Source organism: Nerophis lumbriciformis, linkage group LG24 (genome assembly GCF_033978685.3).
Source record: "Nerophis lumbriciformis linkage group LG24, RoL_Nlum_v2.1, whole genome shotgun sequence".
Taxonomy (NCBI): domain Eukaryota; kingdom Metazoa; phylum Chordata; class Actinopteri; order Syngnathiformes; family Syngnathidae; genus Nerophis; species Nerophis lumbriciformis.
The window spans coordinates 16,722,429-16,742,822 of record NC_084571.2 but is presented as its reverse complement, the minus strand read 5'-3'; the positions used below and the strand labels follow the sequence as shown (position 1 = coordinate 16,742,822).

The 20,394-nt window shown below is 47.7% G+C and overlaps 1 protein-coding gene across 1 annotated transcript in view; it reads left to right on the top strand.

The window, feature by feature from the left end:
* The window catches only part of LOC133620608 (all-trans-retinol 13,14-reductase-like), a 34,156-nt gene extending 18,672 nt beyond the window's left edge, over positions 1-15,484 (top strand). The window contains exons 9-12 of the mRNA XM_061982203.2: positions 1,509-1,618; positions 7,276-7,442; positions 13,849-14,008; positions 14,839-15,484. Coding sequence (XP_061838187.2) covers positions 1,509-1,618; positions 7,276-7,442; positions 13,849-14,008; positions 14,839-14,978 — 577 coding nt within the window. The 3' untranslated portion in view covers positions 14,979-15,484. The remainder of the gene's footprint in view (positions 1-1,508; positions 1,619-7,275; positions 7,443-13,848; positions 14,009-14,838) is intronic.
* The last annotated feature ends 4,910 nt before the right edge of the window (positions 15,485-20,394 follow it).

Genomic DNA, 20,394 nt, shown 5'->3' with positions numbered 1-20,394 from the left:
TCAGTTTTCCATATTTAAAAAATTCCAGGAGTTTCGGCGACTCCTTCCGCATTTTTCAACGCATTTCAACTGTTCCACCGTCAAAACATTCCTCTTAATCAGGACAAAAAAACAAAGTTGTTTTTTTAACTGGAAAAATTCCCAGTTTTCCCAAAATTCCGGGAATTCCGTAATACCAATTCTCAATTCAAAATATTACTACTTCAGCATTTCTCGACCGATTTGAAAAATTCCAACACCAACCATTTCAACTCATTCAGAAAATTCAATCCAATTTAAAAAAAATTCCCACTTTTGTAGAAATTCCCAAATTTTCTGGAAATTTCCATTTAAATCAATGGGTCATTCTTCAAAGTTCTACAACTCCCACATTTTTCATCTGATTCAAAATGTTCCAACTCCAAAATATTCAGCCTGTTCAGGAATTGTGTGCTCTAGTTCAACACTTCTAAAAAAATTCCCGGATATCCCATAATTCCTTTTTTTTTTTCACTCTACCCATTCAAAATGAATTGTCTATTTTTCAAACTTTCACAATTCCCACATTCTTCAATCCATTCAAACCATTCCACCTTCAACACATTAAACTCCTCCTAGCTATTCAAACTACTATTTTTTCACATTCAACAAATTTCCAGGAATTCCCGTTTTTTGTAACCTAATTCCACCCTTTTTAAGTTCGACGACTCCTTTCACATTTTTCAACCCATTTCAACCGTTTCACCGTCAAAACACTCCTCATCGTCAGGACAAAAAAACTAATTGGTTAAGGAACGAGACAAATTCCCGGTTTTCCCAAAATTCCAGGAATGTCTCAATTAAAAAGTGTTACTACTTCAATATTTCTTGACCGATTTAAACGATTCCAGCACCAACCAATTCAGCTGATTCAGGATTGTCATGCTCCTAATCATTTTCAAAAAAAAATCCAGCTTTTCCCCAAATTCCCAAATTTCCAGGATGTTCCCATTGAAATGAATGGGACATTTTTCCAGGTTAAACAATTCCCACATTTTTCAACTTATTCAAACCATTCCAACATCAACACATTTCACTCATCCTGGACATTCAAACTAACACTTTCCAAAGTTTCAAACCAAATTCCGGTTTTCCCGGAAATACAAACTCTTCAACATTCAAATCATTCCAACATTCAAACCATTCTTACATTCATACTACATTCTGTCAGCATTTTAGTTCAACTTCAGCATAGGAGCCTTCACACCTCATCTATTTTATATTCAACGTCCTTTCTATGGTGGTCAAGTCCTATGTTGGCTTACACGATGCAAGTGCTCATAATACTCCAAGTCTGAGCAGAAAGCAACATCAAATCATCATAAACTACTGAAGGACGTGCATGTAACCATGCATTAATAATGTCAAATGTGTGTGTGCGTGTGTGTGTGTGTGTGTGTGTGTGTGTGTGTGTGTGTGTGTGTGTGTGTGTGTGTGTGTGTGTGTGTGTGTGTGTGTGTGTGTGTGTGTGTGTGTGTGTGTGTGTGAAGGATGGATCAATACTCCTCCCTGAGCAGAGAGCAGGTACTTGGCAACATTCCCATGATGTTCATCACCTTTCCGTCTGCCAAAGATCCCACCTCCAGCGTTCGGCAGCCAGGTAACCACACCACTTTTATCCCACGATAATGACATTAATGATGTCATGTGATCGCTACACCAATACGAACATGTACAACGTGAACGACTGTATGTGTTCCCTCATGTAGTTTTTATGAATATTTGATGTATTTGAGGGCATCATAAACCCTCATAATAATAATAATAGTAAATGCCACTTATCCGAGGTCGGGTCGCGGGGGCATCAGCCGAAACATAGAAGCCCAGCTACTTTGTTCAGCTCCTCCCGGGGGATCTTAAGGCGTTCCCAGGCCAGCCGGGAGGCATAGTCTTCCTAACGTGTCCTGGGTCTTCCCCTTGGCCTCCTACCAGGGAGGCGTACGGTGGGCATCCTGACCAGATGCCCGAGCCACCTCATCTGGCTCCTCTCGAAGTGGAGGAACAGCGGCTTTACTCCGAGCTCCTCCCGAATGACAGAGCTTCTCACCCTATCTCTAAAGAAGACACTTGCCACTCGATGGAGGAAACTCATATCGGCCGCTTGTACCCGTGATCTTGTCCTTTCGGTCATAACCCAAACCTCATGACCATAGGTGAGGATACGAACGTAGATTGACCGGTACATTGAGAGCTCCTTCTTCACGACGGCGGCCCGATACAGGATCCGCATGACTGCAGACGCAGCACCACTCGTGAACAAGATTTTGAGGTCCTTGAACTCCTCCAATTGGGGCTATATCTCCTCTACCACCCAGAGATGACACTCCACCCTTTTTTGGGCGAGAACCATGGACTCAGACTTGAAGGTGCTGATTCTCATCCCAGTCGCTTCACACTCGACTGCAAACTGATAATAAATAATGATTAGATTTGTTACAGTGAGAACTGGGCACCCATAATAATGTTATCAACCTTTCACACACACCCTGAACACTTTCTATACTCTTTTGTAATTGTAACATCAAATACTCCCAAATAATGATACTGAATATTTGATGATGGCGGCGTCACGGTGGCCAAGTGAGGAACAAAGTTACGAAGAGTTGTCGGTACAGTGTGTTAAAGAGATGCTGGTGCTAATGACAGCAAGATCCGTTTCTTAACCATAGGGCCCATTGTAGAGCCGAAAGCGCCGCCCAAAGGGCCTCAAATAAATATGTGTATCTCAGAGACCACAGCCACGTTCAGTTGTAGAACACTTTTCCACCACTTATGGCAGTAATGACAATATCAAACAAACAGAAGCAGTCTGGAGCTAACGTCATAGAGAAGTTTCTTAAGTGCAAAAATTATTAGAATGCACAGAATGTTTGGGCGAGATTGTAGGAAGAGAAACACGAGAGCACAGCTAAAATGTTCAACAAGCAAGTGAAAAGCAAATGGTGCAGCTGTTGACCAGACTGTACAACTGTTCCATGGTGTAGATGTCACCCAGACTGTACAACTGTTCCATGGTGCATAACTGTTCCATGGTGCAGATAACGACCAGACTGCATACCTGTTCCATGGTGCATAACTGTTCCATGGTGCATAACTGTTCCATGGTGCAGATGTCACCCAGACTGCATAACTGTTCCATGGCGCAGATGTCGACCAGACTGTACAACTGTTCTGTGGTGCATAACTGTTCCATGGTGCAGATGTCACCCAGACTGTACAACTGTTCCATGGTGCATAACTGTTCCATGGTGCAGATAACGACCAGACTGCAGACCTGTTCCATGGTGCATAACTGTTCCATGGTGCAGATGTCACCCAGACTGCATAACTGTTCCATGGCGCAGATGTCGACCAGACTGTACAACTGTTCTGTGGTGCATAACTGTTCCATGGTGCAGATGTCACCCAGACTGTACAACTGTTCCATGGTGCATAACTGTTCCATGGTGCAGATAACGACCAGACTGCAGATCAGTTCCATGGTGCATAACTGTTCCATGGTGCAGATGTCACCCAGACTGCATAACTGTTCCATGGCGCAGATGTCGACCAGACTGTACAACTATTCTGTGGTGCATAACTGTTCCATGGTGCAGATGTCACCCAGACTGTAAAACTGTTTCATGGTGCAGATGTCGACCAGTGCATAACTGTTCCATGGTGCAGATGTCACCCAGACTGTAAAACTGTTTCATGGTGCAGATGTCGACCAGACTGTTCAACTGTACAACCATGGTGCAAATGCAAATGTAGACCAGCCTGTACAAATGTTCCATGGTGCAGATGTGTACCAGACTGCATCATTGTTCCATGGTGCAGATGGAGACCAGAATGCATAACTCTTCCATTGTGCAGATGTCTCCAAGACTGTATAACTGTTTCATGGTGCATAACGGTCCCATGGTGCAGATGTCACCCACACTGCATCATTGTTCCATGGTGCAGATGGAGACCAGAATGCATAACTCTTCCATTGTGCAGATGTCTCCAAGACTGTATAACTGTTTCATGGTGCATAACGGTCCCATGGTGCAGATGTCACCCACACTGCATAACTGTTCCATGGTGCATAACTGTTCCATGGTTCATAACTGTTCCATGGTGCAGATGTCACCCACACTGCATAACTGTTCCATGGTGCATAACTGTTCCATGGTGCAGATGTCGACCAAACTGTACACCTGTTCCTTGGTGCTGATGTCACCCAGACTGCATAACTGTTCCATGGTGCATAATTGTTCCAGGGTGCAGATGTCGACCAGAATGCATAACTGTTCCATGGTGCAGATGTCACCCAGACTGCATAACTGTTCCATGGTGCATCACTGTTCCATGGTGCATAACTGTTCCATGGTTCAGATGTCACCCACACTGCATAACTGTTTCATGGTGCATAACTGTTCCATGGTGCAGATGCCGACCAGACTGTACAACTGTTCCATGGTGCATAACTGTTCCAGGGTGCAGATGTCACCCAGACTGCATAACTGTTCTATGGTGCAGATGTCACCAAGACTGCATAACTGTTCCATGTTGCAGATGTTGACCAGACTGCATAACTGTTCCATGGTGCGGATTTCACCCAGACTGCATAACTGTTCTAAGGTGCAGATGTCGAAAAGACTGCATAACTGTTCCATGGTGCAGATGTCACCCAGACTGTAAAACTGTTTCATGGTGCAGATGTCGACCAGTGCATAACTGTTCCATGGTGCAGATGTCACCCAGACTGTAAAACTGTTTCATGGTGCAGATGTCGACCAGACTGTTCATCTGTACAACCATGGTGCAAATGCAAATGTAGACCAGCCTGTACAAATGTTCCATGGTGCAGATGTGTACCAGACTGCATCATTGTTCCATGGTGCAGATGGAGACCAGAATGCATAACTCTTCCATTGTGCAGATGTCTCCAAGACTTTATAACTGTTTCATGGTGCATAACGGTCCCATGGTGCAGATGTCACCCACACTGCATAACTGTTCCATGGTGCATAACTGTTCCATGGTTCATAACTGTTCCATGGTGCAGATGTCACCCACACTGCATAACTGTTCCATGGTGCATAACTGTTCCATGGTGCAGATGTCGACCAAACTGTACAACTGTTCCATGGTGCTGATGTCACCCAGACTGCATAACTGTTCCATGGTGCATAATTGTTCCAGGGTGCAGATGTCGACCAGAATGCATAACTGTTCCATGGTGCAGATGTCACCCAGACTGCATAACTGTTCCATGGTGCATAACTGTTCCATGGTTCAGATGTCACCCACACTGCATAACTGTTTCATGGTGCATAACTGTTCCATGGTGCAGATGCCGACCAGACTGTACAACTGTTCCATGGTGCATAACTGTTCCAGGGTGCAGATGTCACCCAGACTGCATAACTGTTCTATGGTGCAGATGTCACCAAGACTGCATAACTGTTCCATGTTGCAGATGTTGACCAGACTGCATAACTGTTCCGTGGTGCGGATTTCACTCAGACTGCATAACTGTTCTAAGGTGCAGATGTCGAAAAGACTGCATAACTGTTCCATGGTGCAGATGTCAAACGGACTGTACAACTGTTCCATGGTGCAGATGTCACCCAGACTGCGTAACTCTTCCATGGTGCAGATGTAGACCAGACTGCATGACCTTTCCATGGTGCAGATGTAGACCACACTGTACAACTGTTCCATGGTGCATAATTGTCCAATGGTGCACATGTCACCCAGACTGTACAACTGTTCTATGGTGCAGATGTAGACCAGACTGCATAACCTTTCCATGGTGCAGATGTAGACCACAATGTACAACTGTTCCATGGTGCGTAACTGTTCAATGGTGCACATGTCACCCAGACTTTACAACTGTTCCATGGTGCAGATGTTGACCAGACTGTACAACTGTTCCATGGTGCAGATGTTGACCAGACTGCATAACTGTTCTATGGTGCAGATGTCGAAAAGACTGCATAACTGTTCTATGGTGCAGATGTCAACCAGACTGCATAACTGTTCCATGGTGCATAACGCTTTCATTCTGCAGATGTCGACCAGAATGTACAACTGTGCCATGGTGCAGATGTCTACCAGACTGCAGAACTGTTCCATGGTGCAGATGTTGACCAGACTGTACAACTGTTCCATGTTGCAGATGTCGACCAGACTGCATAACTGTTCTATGGTGCATATGTAGAAAAGACTGCATAACTGTCCCATGGTGCAGATGTCAACCAGACTGCATAACTGTTCCATGGTGCATAACGCTTTCATTCTGCAGATGTCGACCAGAATGTACAACTGTTCCATGGTGCAGATGTCTACCAGACTGCATAACTGTTCCATGGTGCAAATGTCTACTAGACTGCATACATGTTCTATGGTGCAGATGTTGAAAAGACTGCATAACTTTTCCATGGTGCAGATGTCACCAAGACTGCATGACTGTTCCATGTTGCAGATGTCGACCAGACTGCATAACTGTTCTATGGTGCTGATGTCGAAAAGACTGCATAACTGTCCCATGGTGCAGATGTCAACCAAACTGCATAACTGTTCCATGGTGCATAACTGTTCCATTCTGCAGATGTTAAGTTAAAGTTAAAAGTTAAAGTGCCAATGATTGTCACACACACACTAAGTGCGGTGAAATGATCCGCTGCTTTTGACCCATCCCCACAGGGGAGCAGTAAGCAGTCGACCAGAATGTACAACTGTTCCATGGTGCAGATGTCGACCAGACTGCATAACTTTTCCATGGTGCAGATGTAGACCACACTGTACAACTGTTCCATGGTGCACATGTCACCCAGACCGCATAACTCTTTCATAGTGCATAACTGTTCCATGTTGCAGATGTCGACCAGACTGAACAACTGTTCCATGGTGCAGATGTCCACCAGACTTTATAACTGTTCCATGGTGCAGATGTTGACTAGACTGTACAACTGGGGCTGTATAGCTCAGTTGGTAGTGTGGCTGTGCCAGCAACTTGAGGGTTCCAGGTTCGAGCCTTGCTTCTGCCATCCTAGTCACTGCCGTTGTGTCCTTGGGCAAGACACTTTACCCACCTGCTCCCAGTGCCACCCACACTGGTTTAAATGTAACTTAGATATTGGGTTTCACAATGTAAAGCGCTTTGAGTGACTAGAGAAAAGTGCTATATAAATATAATTCACTTCACTTCACAACTGTTCCATGGTGCAGATGTCGACCAGACTGTACAACTGTTCCATGTTCCAGCAGATGTTCTTGTGTGTTCAGGGAAGTCCTGCATGACGTTACTCACCATGGCTCGCTATGAGTGGTTTGAGGAATGGGAGAAGACCAAGCTGGGCAAGAGAGGACAAGACTACCTGGACCTGAAGAATGGAATGTCCCAGGAGCTGCTGGACTGGGCCTTGACCATCTTCCCCCAACTGAAAGACAAGGTGTGTTTCCTTCAAGTGTGTACTTACCTTTTAAGACTACCCAATATTACAGTATTACTATTAGTATTAGTATTATGAATGGTTTCCTCCCACATTGCAAACCAAAATCTTGAACAATGAGTCCAAGCTGACACTTGCTGTCCTCCAAGGTCTACTGGGGTAGGCTCCAGCTTCAATTGCTGTCATCCAAGGTCTAGTGGAGTAGGCTCCCGCTTCACTTGCTGTCATCTAAGGTTTAGTGGGGTAGGCTCCAGCTTCAGTTGTTGTCATCTAAGGTATGCTGGGGTAGGCTCCAGCTTCACTTGCTGTCATCTAAGATCTGCTAGGGTTGGCTCCAGCTTCACTTGCTGTCATCCAAGGTCTACGAGGGTAGGCTTCACTTGCTGTCATCTAAGGTCTACTGGGGTAGGCTCCAGCTTCACGTGTTCTCATCTAGGATCTGCTAGGGTAGACTCCAGCTTCACTTCACAAGGGGTTGGGATATTATAAACATTTGCTTCATCCAACCCCTTTTCAAGCCTTGCATAAATGTCTCTGCCAAAATCTAAAAAAAAATGTGTTGTTGTACTGTACAGGTTTGAAATATCCATCCATCCATCCATCCATCTTCTTCCGCTTATCCGAGGTCGGGTCGCGGGGGCAGCAGCTTAAGCAGGGAAGCCGAGACTTCCCTTTCCCCAGCCACTTCGTCCAGCTCCTCCCGGGGGATCCCGAGGCGTTCCCAGGCCAGCCGGGAGAGATAGTCTTCCCAGCGTGTCCTGGGTCTTCCCCGTGGCCTCCTACCGGTCGGACGTGCCCGAAACACCTTCCTAGGGAGGCGTTCGGGTGGCATCCTGACCAGATGCCCGAACCACCTCATCTGGCTCCTCTCGATGTGGAGGAGCAGCGGCTTTACTTTGAGCTCCCCCCGAATGACAGAGCTTCTCACCCTATCTCTAAGGGAGAGCCCCGCCACTCGGCGGAGGAAACTCATTTCGGCCGCTTGTACCCGTGATCTTGTCCTTTCGGTCATGACCCAAAGCTCATGACCATAGGTGAGGATGGGAACGTAGATCGACCGGTAAATCGAGAGCTTTGCCTTCCGGCTCAGCTCCTTCTTCACCACAACGGATCGATACAGCGTCCGCATTACTGAAGACGCCGCACCGATCCGCCTGTCGATCTCACGATCCACTCTTCCCCCACTCGTGAACAAGACTCCGAGGTACTTGAACTCCTCCACTTGGGGCAAGATCTCCTCCCCAACCCGGAGATGGCACTCCACCCTTTTCCGGGAGAGAACCATGGACTCGGACTTGGAGGTGCTGATTCCCATCCCAGTCGCTTCACACTCGGCTGCGAACCGATCCAGTGAGAGCTGAAGATCTTGGCCGGAGGAAGCCATCAGGACCACATCATCTGCAAATAGCAGAGACCTAATCCTGCAGCCACCAAGCCAGATCCCCTCAACGCCCTGACTGCGCCTAGAGATTCTGTCCATAAAGGTTATGAACAGAATCGGTGACAAAGGGCAGCCTTGGCGGAGTCCAACCCTCACTGGAAACGTGTCCGACTTACTGCCGGCAATGCGGACCAAGCTCTGACACTGATTATACAGGGAGCGAACTGCCACAATAAGACAGTCCGTTACCCCATACTCTCTGAGCACTCCCCACAGGACTTCCCGGTCGAATGCCTTCTCCAAGTCCACAAAGCACATGTAGACTGGTTGGGCAAACTCCCATGCACCCTCAAGGACCCTGCCGAGAGTATAGAGCTGGTCCACAGTTCCACGACCAGGACGAAAACCACACTGTTCCTCCTGAATCCGAGGTTCGACTATCCGGCGTAGCCTCCTCTCCAGTACACCTGAATAGACCTTACCGGGAAGGCTGAGGAGTGTGATCCCACGATAGTTGGAACACACCCTCCAGTTCACCTTCTTAAAGAGAGGAACCACCACCCCGGTCTGCCAATCCAGAGGTACCGCCCCCGATGTCCACGCGATGTTGCAGAGTCTTGTCAACCAAGACAGCCCCACAACATCCAGAGCCTTAAGGAACTCCGGGCGGTTCTCATCCACCCCCGGGACCTTGCCACCGAGGAGCTTTTTAACTACCTCGGCAACCTCAGCCTCAGAAATAGGAGAGCCCACCACGGATTACCCAGGCCCTGCTTCCTTATAGGAAGACGTGCTGGTAGGATTGAGGAGGTCTTCGAAGTATTCCCTCCACCGATCCACAACATCCGCAGTCGAGGTCAGCAGAGCACCATCCCCACCATACACGGTGTTGACACTGCACTGCTTCCCCTTCCTGAGGCGGCGGATGGTGGTCCAGAATTGCTTCGAAGCCGTCCGGAAGTCTTTTTCCATGGCCTCCCCGAACTCCTCCCATGTCCGAGTTTTTGCCTCCGCGACCGCTGAAGCCGCACACCGCTTGGCCTGTCGGTACCTGTCTGCTGCCTCAGGAGTCCCATGAGCCAAAAGAACCCGATAGGACTCCTTCTTCAGCCTGACGGCATCCCTCACCGCCGGCGTCCACCAACGGGTTCTAGGATTACCGCCACGACAGGCACCAACTACCTTGCGGCCACAGCTCCAATCGGCCGCCTCGACAATAGAGGTACGGAACATTGTCCACTCGGACTCAATGTCCAGCACCTCCCTCGTGACATGTTCAAAGTTCTTCCGGAGGTGGGAATTGAAACTCTCTCTGACAGGAGACTCTGCCAGGCGTTCCCAGCAAACCCTCACAATGCGTTTGGGCCTGCCAGGTCTGTCCGGCATCCTCCCCCACCATCGCAGCCAACTCACCACCAGGTGGTGATCGGTAGAAAGCTCCGCCCCTCTCTTCACCCGAGTGTCCAAAACATGAGGCCGCAAATCCGATGACACAACTACAAAGTCGATCATGGAACTGCGGCCTAGGGTGTCCTGGTGCCAAGTGCACATATGGACACCCTTATGTTTGAACATGGTGTTTGTTATCGACAATCTGTGACGAGCACAAAAGTCCAATAACAGAACACCACTCGGGTTCAGATCCGGGCGGCCATTCTTCCCAATCACACCTCTCCAGGTTTCACTGTTGCTGCCAACATGAGCGTTGAAGTCCCCCAGTAGAACGAGGGAATCACCCGGGGGCGCACTCTCCAGTACTCCCTCGAGTGAATCCAAAAAGGGTGGGTACTCTGAGCTGCTGTTTGGCGCGTAAACGCAAACAACAGTCAGGACCCGTCCCCCCACCCGAAGGCGGAGGGAAGCTACCCTCTCGTCCACCGGGTTGAACTCCAACGTGCAGGCTTTGAGCCGAGGGGCAACAAGAATTGCCACCCCAGCCCGTCGCCTCTCACTGCCGGCAACGCCAGAGTGGAAGAGAGTCCAGCCCCTCTCAAGAGAAGTGGTTCCAGAGCTCTTGCTGTGCGTCGAAGTGAGTCCGACTATATCTAGCCGGAACTTCTCCACCTCACGCACTAGCTCAGGCTCCTTCCCCCCCAGCGAAGTGACGTTCCACGTCCCAAGAGCCAGCTTATGTAGCCGAGGATCGGACCGCCAAGCGCCCTGCCCTCGGCTTCCGCCCAGCTCACACTGCACCCTACCTCTATGGCCCCTGCTATGGGTGGTGAGCCCATTGGAGGGGGGACCCACGTTGCCTCTTCGGGCTGTGCCCGGCCGGGCCCCATGGGGACAGGCCCGGCCACCAGGCGCTCGCCATCGTGCCCCACCTCCGGGCCTGGCTCCAGAGGGGGGCCTCGGTGACCCGCGTCCGGGCGAGGGAAATCTGGGTCCTTGGTTTGTGTTCTTCATCGAGGTCTTCGAGCTGCTCTTTGTCTGATCCCTCACCTAGGACCAGTTTGCCTTGGGAGACCCTACCAGGGGGCATAGAAACCCCCGGACAACATAGCTCCTAGGATCATTGGGACACGCAAACTCCTCTACCACGGTAAGGTGGCAGCTCAGAGAGGAGAGGTTTGAAATAAATAATTCAATTCAAATTCAATTCAATTCACTTGCTGTCATCCAAGGTCTACCAGGGTAGGCTCCAGCTTCACTTGCTGTCATCCAGGGTCTGTTAGGGTAGGCCTAAGCTTCACTTGCTGTCATCCAAGGTCTACTGGGGTAGGCTCCAGCTTCACTTGCTGTCATCTTATGTCTACTGAAGTAGGCTCCAGCTTCACTTGCTGTCATCTAGGGTCTACTGAGGTAAGCCCCAGCTTCAGTTGCTGTCATCCAAGGTCCACTGGGGTAGGCTCTAGCTTCACTTGCGGTCATCTAGGGTCTGCTGGGGTAGGCTCCAGCTTCACTTGCTGTCATCCAAAGTCTGCTAGAGTAGGCTCAGATGTGGTCAGATGTTCCTGTGATTAGGTGGTCAGGTGGTCTGGTGGTCAGGTGGTTTGGTGGTCAGATGTTCAGATTTTCAGGTGGTTAGGTGGTCAGTTGTTCAGATTTTCAGGTGGTCAGGTGGTCTGGTAGTCAGGTGGTCTGGTGGTCAGATGTTCAGATGTTCAGGTGGTTAGGTGGTTAGGTGGTTAGGTGGTCAGGTGGTCTGGTGGTCAGGTTATTTGGTAGTCAGATGTTCAGATGTTTAGATGTTCAGGTGGTTAGGTGGTTAGGTTGTCTGGTGGTCAGATATTCAGGTGGTCAGGTGGTCTGGTGGTCAGATGTTCAGGTGGTCTGGTGCTCAGGTTGTCAGGTGGTCAGATGTTCAGGTGGTTAGGTGGTCAGGTGGTCTGGTGGTCAGATGTTCAGATGGTTAGGTGGTCTTGTGGTCAGGTGGTTAAGTGGTCAGGTGGCCTGGTTGTCGGGTGATCAGGTGGTCAGGTGTGCAGGTGGTCAGGTGTGCAAGTGGTCAGGTGTTCAGGTGGTCAGGTGTTCAGATGTTTAGGTGGTCAGGTGATCAGGTGGTCAGATGTTCAGGTGGTTAGGTGGTTTTGTGGTCAGTTGGTTAAGTGGTCAGGTGGCCTGGTTGTCGGGTGATCAGGTGGTCAGGTGTGCAGGTGGTCAGGTGTGCAAGTGGTCAGGTGTTCAGGTGGTCAGGTGTTCAGATGTTTAGGTGGTCAGGTGATCAGGTGGTCAGGTGGTCAGATGATCAGGTGGTCAGGTGTGCAGGTGGTTGGGTGATCAGGTGGTCAGATGATCAGGTGGTCATGTGATCAGGTGTGCAGGTGTTCAGGTGTTCAGATGATCAGGTGTTCAGATGGTCAGGTGGTCAGATGATCCGGTGGTCAGGTGGTCGGGTTATCAGGTGGTCAGATAATCAGGTGGTCAGATGATCAGGTAGTCAGCTGGTCAGATGATCAGGTGGTCAGGTGTTCAGAATTGCAGATGATCAGGTGTTCAGATGGTCAGATGATCAGGTGGTCAGGTGTGCAGGTGGTCGGGTGATCAGGTGGTCAGATGATCAGGTGGTCAGATGATCAGGTGGTCAGGTGTTCAGAATTGCAAATGATCACATGGTCAGATTATCAGGTGGTCGGGTGATCAGGTGGTCAGATGATCAGGTGGTCAGATGATCAGGTGGTCGGGTGATCAGGTGGTCAGATGATCAGATGATCAGGTGGTCAGGTGTGCAGGTGGTCGGGTGATCAAGTGGTCAGATGATCAGGTGGTTAGATTATCAGGTGGTCGGGTGATCAGGTAGTCAGATGATCAAGTGGTCAGATGATCAGGTGGTCAAGTGTGCAGGTGGTCGGGTGATCAGGTGGTTAGATTATCAGGTGGTCAGGTGTTTAGATAATCAGGTGGTCGGGTGATCAGGTGGTCAGATGATCAGGTGGTTAGGTGTTCAGATGGTCAGGTGGTCGGATGATCAGCTGTGCAGGTATCCAGATGGTCAGATGATCAGGTTGTCAGGTCTTCAGGTGTGTCTCCAAGCTACCTCCCACATGGAGCCACCAGAGGGAGATAGAGAGCAGGAAGTACAAGCAGGTTGTTGGTGTTGTGTGCAGGTGGTGATGGTGGACGCTGCCACCCCCCTGACTAATGTGCACTACCTGCGTAGGTGGTGATGGTGGACGCTGCGTACCCCCCTGACTAATGTGCACTGCCTGCGCAGGTGGTGATGGTGGACGCTGCCACCCCCCTGAGTAATGTGCCCTACCTGCGCAGGTGGTGATGGTGGATGCTGCCACCCCCTTGACTAATGTGCACTACCTGCGTAGGTGGTGATGGTGGACGCTGCCACCCCTTTGACTAATGTGCACTACCTGCGCAGGTGGTGATGGTGGATGCTGCCACCCCCCTGACTAATGTGAACTACCTGCGCAGGTGGTGATGGTGGACGTTGCCACCCCCTTGACTAATGTGCACTACCTGTGCAGGTAGTGATGGTGGACGCTGCCACCCCCGTGACTAATGTGCACTACCTGCGCAGGTGGTGATGGTGGACGTTGCCACCCCCTTGACTAATGTGCACTACCTGTGCAGGTAGTGATGGTGGACGCTGCCACCCCCCTGACTAATGTGCACTACCTGGGCGCCCCCAGGGGTGAGATGTACGGTGCTGAACACAACTTGGAGCGCTTCACCCCACAGACAGTGGCTAGGACCAGACCACAAACACCAGTGGCTGGTCTCTACCTGACAGGTGAGATACAGCGGACCCCTCCCACCTCCAACACCCACTGATCATCTTTCTTTTTTTCTTTCTTGCTTGTTTGTTTGTTTTTTGTTTATCTGTTTGTGTTTGTTTATCTGTTTGTTTATATTTTTGTCCATTTGTTTGTTTATCTGTTTTGTTTGTTTTTTCTGTTTTGTTGGATTTTTGTTTGTCTTTTTGTTTATCCGTTTGTTTGTTTATCTTTGTGTCTGTTTGTTTGTTTTTCTGTTTTGTTTGTCTTTTTGTTTATCTGTTCATCTTTGTGTCTGTTTGTTTGTGTATCTGTTTGTTTGTTTGTTTATCTGTTTGTCCGTTTATTTGTTTGTTTGTCTATTTGTTCGCTTGTTTTTATGTTGTTTGTTTTGTGTTTGTCTTTTTGTTTATCTGTTTGTTTGTTTGTTTATATGTTTGTCTTTGTTTTTCTGTTTTGTTTTGTGTTTGTCTTTTTGTTTATCTGTGTGTTTATTTATTTGTTTGTTTATATGTTTTTGTTTGTTTTGTTTTTGTTTATCTGCTTGTTTGTCTGTGTTTGTTTATCTGTTTGTTTGTTGGTTTATCTGTTTGTTCATTTGTTTGTTTGTTTGTATTTCTGTTTTGTTCATTTTTTCTTTGTGTTTTTGTTTATCTGTTTGTTTGTTTAAATTGTGTCTGTTTGTTTGTTTATCTCTTTGTTTGTTTGATTGTCTGTTTATCTGTTTGTTTGGTTGTTTATCTGTTTGTTTTTCTGTTTTGTTTATTATTTCTTTGTCTTTTTGTTTATCTGTTTGTTTATGTTTTTGTCTGTTTGTTTGTTTGTTTGTCTCTTTGTCTGTTTGCAGGGCAGGACGTGTTCTGTAACGGCATGGCCGGAGCGCTGCATGGAGGACTTCTGTGTGCCTCATCTGTCCTCGATCAGGTTCTCTACATCGACCTTCTGGCCCTGAAGTCCCGTATGAAGAAAAAACATAAACTCACCTGAAAGTCAACATGACAACCCTAAATATGTATCAGGTTTATGCAGATACATATTACTTTTCACTATTGTGTTGTGTATTGTAGTATTAACATGTTTTACCACTACTGTAACATAGATTTATTGTAGTATTAACATGTTTTACCAATACTGTAACGTAAATGTATTGTGGTATTAACTTGTTTTACCAATACTGTAACCTAGATTTATTGTAGTATTAACATGTTTTACCAAAACAGTAACAGATTTATTGTAGTATTAACATGTTTTACCAATACTGTAACAAATATTTATTGTAGTATTAACATGTTTCACTAATACTGAAACATAGATTTATTGAAGTATTAATATTTGTTACCAATACTGTAAAATCTATTATTACGGTTTGTGCTCAGTGGGATTAAAAGGTTTACTTTGCATTGTTGCTGTGGATTGTTGTTTATTATTTACAGTAAAGACGATAGGAGCTTTAACGTTCCTCCATTTTGTTTACGTCTGCTGGAAAGTTTGGTGACTATTTTCATGCTCCAAGAATCTTCAATCAAAAGTATTTCTAGCAGAAGTGAAAGTTGCTCACCAAATAATATTGCTGTACTTCATTTACCCAGGATACAACAGAAATATTTAGGCACAAGACAGTAAGTTGAACACACACAAGGACTACTCATAATATTAATTAAGAAGCAAATATAGCAATAATAAATACATAACTTTATAAATGCTGCACTGATAATTATGTAATCGACAACTATTCACATGTACTCCAGTGACACGTCCCTTTCTTAGACTCAAACCAAATGTTGCTTATTAATATCACACGTTTGGATGGTGACAACAAAGTCTACTGCGTTAAAATGTGTTAAGAAATGAGCTTGTTAGGATCTATTTCTATTGTACATGCATTGCCTTCATTGGGAACCTTTCCCCCACCAAGATGGCTGCTACGTAGGAGCGTTGCTCCCACAAAGATGGCTGCCATGTAGTACCATTGCCTCCACAAAGATTGCTGGCAAGTAGGAACGTTGCCTCTAAATAAATGGCTGCCATGTAGTACCGTTGCCTCCACAAAAAAGGCTGGCACGTAGGAATGTTGCCCCTAAATAAATGGCTGCCACGTAGGAGTGTTCCCCCACAAAGATGGCTGCTATGTAGTAATGTTGCCGCTGCCAAGATTACCGGACGACAATATTCTTCATTTAATGACTGTAAATAATGTAAAAACAAGAGTATAAAGAAGCCATACTGTTCCATTACCTCTGTTCATACTACTGTCACTACTCAACTGCCAAAAGAACTGTAGACCCATCTATCCATCCATCCATCTTCTTCCGCCTATCCGAGGTCGGGTCGTGGGGGCAGCAGCTTAAGCAGGGAAGCCCAGACTTCCCTCTCCCCAGTCACTTCGTCCAGCTCCTCCCGGGGGAACCCGAGGCGTTCCCAGGCCGGCCGGGAGACATAGTCTTCCCAACGTGTCCTGGGTCTTCCCCGTGGCCTCCTACCGGTCGGACGTGCCCTAAACACCTCCCTAGGGAGGCGCTCGGGTGGCATCCTGACCAGATGCCTGAACCACCTCATCTGGCTCCTCTCGATGTGGAGGAGCAGCGGCTTTACTTTGAGCTCCCCCCGGATGACAGAGCTTCTCACCCTATCTCTAAGGGAGAGCCCCGCCACCCGGCGGAGGAAACTCATTTCGGCCGCTTGTACCCGTGATCTTGTCCTTTCGGTCATAACCTAAAGCTCATGACCATAGGTGAGGATGGGAACGTAGATCGACCGGTAAATTGAGAGCTTTGCCTTCCGGCTCAGCTCCTTCTTCACCACAACGGATCGATACAGCGTCCGCATTACTGAAGACGCCGCACCGATCCGCTTGTCGATCTCACGATCCACTCTTCCCTCACTCGTGAACAAGACTCCGAGGTACTTGAACTCCCCCACTTGGGGAAAGATCTCCTCCCCAACCCGGAGATGGCACTCCACCCTTTTCCGGGCGAGAACCATGGACTCGGACTTGGAGGTGCTGATTCTCATCCCAGTCGCTTCACACTCAGCTGCAATCACGCCTCTCCAGGTTTCACTGTCGTTGCCAATATGAGCGTTGAAGTCCCCCAGTAGAACGAGGGAAACACCCGGGGGAGCACCCTCAAGTACTCCCTCGAGTGAATCCAAAAAGGGTGGGTACTCTGAGCTGCTGTTTGGAGCGTAAGCGCAAACAATAGTCAGGACCCGTCCCCCCACCCGAAGGCGGAGAGAAGCTACCCTCTCGTCCACCGGGTTGAACTCCAACATGCAGGCTCTGAGCCGGGGGGCAACAAGAATTGCCACCCCAGCCCGTCGCCTCTCACTGCTGGCAACGCCAGGGTGGAAGAGAGTCCAGCCCCTCTCGAGAGAACTGGTTCAAGAGCCCTAGCTGTGCGTCGAGGTGAGTCCGACTATATCCAACCGGAACTTCTCTACCTCGCGCACTAGCTTAGGCTCCTTTCCCCCAGCGAGGTGACGTTCTGAGCTAGCTTCTGTAGCCGAGGATCGGACCGCCAAGTGCCCTGCATTCGGCTTCCGCCCAGCTCACATTGCACCCGACCTCTATGGCCCCTGCTATGGGTGGTGAGCCCATTGGAGGGGGGACCCACGTTGCCTCTTCGGGCTGTGCCCGGCTGGGCCCCATGGGGACGGGCCCAGCCACCAGGCGCTCGCCATCGTGCCCCAACTTCGGGCCTGGCTCTGGAGGGGGGCCCCGGTGACCCGCGTCCGGGCGAGGGAAATCTGAGTCTCGGTTCTTGCATTTCCATAGAAGTCTTCGAGCTGCTCTTTGTCTGATCCCTCACCTAGGACCTGTTTGTCTTGGGAGACCCTACCAGGGGGCATGGAAGCCCCCGGACAACATAGCTCCTAGGATCATTGGGACACGCAAAGTCTTCTACCACGGTAAGGTGGCAGCTCAGAGAGGAGTAAACACCTTAATATTTATTACTTCCTATATTTTATATACTTTGTATAGTGTATATACTGTTATACTATTTGATATTGCACTGGTACTGTATGTGACTACTGTACTTTTACTTGTACTGATACTTCTACCATAACTACTGGGACTTATTGTGCAACTTATTGTCTTGTAATTAATGTACATCAAAGCTATTCAAATTGTTGTATTTTTCGTATTTAGTGTATTAGATTCAGCAACTAGGGTTTGGATCCCACTGTACGCAATATCTGAAGAGCATGGAAAAAAGCATTTCACTGTGGTGTACTCTGCATGTGACGAATAAAACCCTTGAACCTTGAAGATGGCTGCCACCTAGGAGCGTTTCCCCCACAAAGATGGCTGCCATGTGGTAACGTTGCCCCCACCAAGATGGCTGCCACCGAGGAGCATTGCCCCAACCAAGATGGCTGCCACGTAGGAGCGTTGCCCCCACCAAGATGGCTGCCACGTAGGAGCTTTGCCCCCACACAAGTAAACACCCTGCATTCACAAGTACACACTAAATACACAAGTGCATACCCCGCATACACAAGTACATACCACACTAACTCATGTGCATACCTCGCATACACAAATACACACCCCACGTACACAAGTACATACCCCGCATACAAAAGTACACACCACACATGAACAAGTACACACCCCTCATACACAAGTACACACCACACATACAATCAATCAATCAATGTTTATTTATAAAGCCCTAAATCACAGGTGTCTCAAAGGGCTGCACAAGCCACAACGACATCCTCGGTTCAGATCCCACATAAGGGCAAGGAAAAACTCACCCCAGTGGGATGTCAATGAGAATGACAATGAGAAACCTTGGAGAGGACCGCAGATGTGGGTGACCCCCCCCCTCAAGGGGAGACCAGATGCAATGGACGTCGAGTGGGTCTAGCATAATATTGTGAAAGTCCAGTCCATAGTGGATCTAACATAATAGTGAGAGTCCAGTCCATAGTGGGGCCAGCAGGAGACCATCCCGAGCGGAGACAGGTAAGCAGCGCAGAGACGTCCCCAACCGGGTCCACCCCAGGTCCCGACTCTGGACAGCCAGCACTTCATCCATGGCCACCAGACCTGTCCCCCCCCTTCCACAAGGGAGAGGGGGGCAGAGCAGAAAAGAAAAGAAATGGTAGATCAACTGGTCTAAAAAGGGGGCTATTTAAAGGCTAGAGTATACAAATGAGTTTTAAGATGGGACTTAAATGCTTCTACTGAGGTAGCATCTCTAACTGTTACCGGGAGGGCATTCCAGAGTACTGGAGCCCCAATAGAAAACGCTCTATAGCCCGCAGACTTTTTTTGTGCTCTGGGAATCACTAATAAGCCGGAGTTCTTTGAACGCAGATTTCTTGCTGGGACATATGGTACAATACAATCGGCAAGATAGGATGGAGCTAGACCAGGGGTCGGCAACCTTTACCAGTCAAAGAGCCATTTTGACCAGTTTCGCAAATTATAGAAAACAATGGGAGCCGCAAATTTTTTTTGAAATTTTAAATGAAATAACACTGCATACAAAGTTTTCTTTTTGCTATGTATAAACCAGGGGTCTCAGACACGCTGCCCACACCTTTATATGGAATTTGTAAGCTGGTGCAGCACGCGGGTTTTAAATGAATGGCGCTTGTCAGCATCATACGTGCTGTGATGGTACAGCATATAGCACCCACCACTAATGTTGTGTCGTTCGCGAACGATTCGTTCGAACGAACGAATCTTTTGAGTGAACGTACTGAAACGAAGCTCCCTCCATCAGTGTGTGAATGTGTGTGTGAATGGGTAAATGTGGAAGTAGTGTCAAAGCGCTTTGAGTACCTTGAAGATAGAAAAGCGCTATACAAGTACAACCCATTTATCATTTTTATATATATATATATATATATATATATATATATATATATATATATATATATATATATATATATATATATATATATATACACACAGGTAAAAGCCAGTAAGTTAGAATATTTTGAAAAACTTGATTTATTTCAGTAATTGCATTCAAAAGGTGTAACTTGTACATTATATTTATTCATTGCACACAGACTGATGCATTCAAATGTTTATTTCATTTAATTTTGATGATTTGAAGTGGCAACAAATGAAAATCCAAAATTCCGTGTGTCACAAAATTAGAATATTGTGTAAGGGTTAAATTTTGAAGACACCTGGTGCCACAAACTAATCAGCTGATTAACTCAAAACACCTGCAAAGGGCTTTAAATGGTCTCTCAGTCCAGTTCTGAAGCCTACACAAACATGGGGAAGACTTCAGATTTGACAGCTGTCCAAAAGGCAACCATCGACACATTGCACAAGGAGGGAAAGACACAAAAGGTTATTGCTGAAGAGGCTGGCTGTTCTCAGAGCTCTGTGTCCAAACACATTAATGGAGAGGCAAAGGGAAGGAAAAACTGTGGT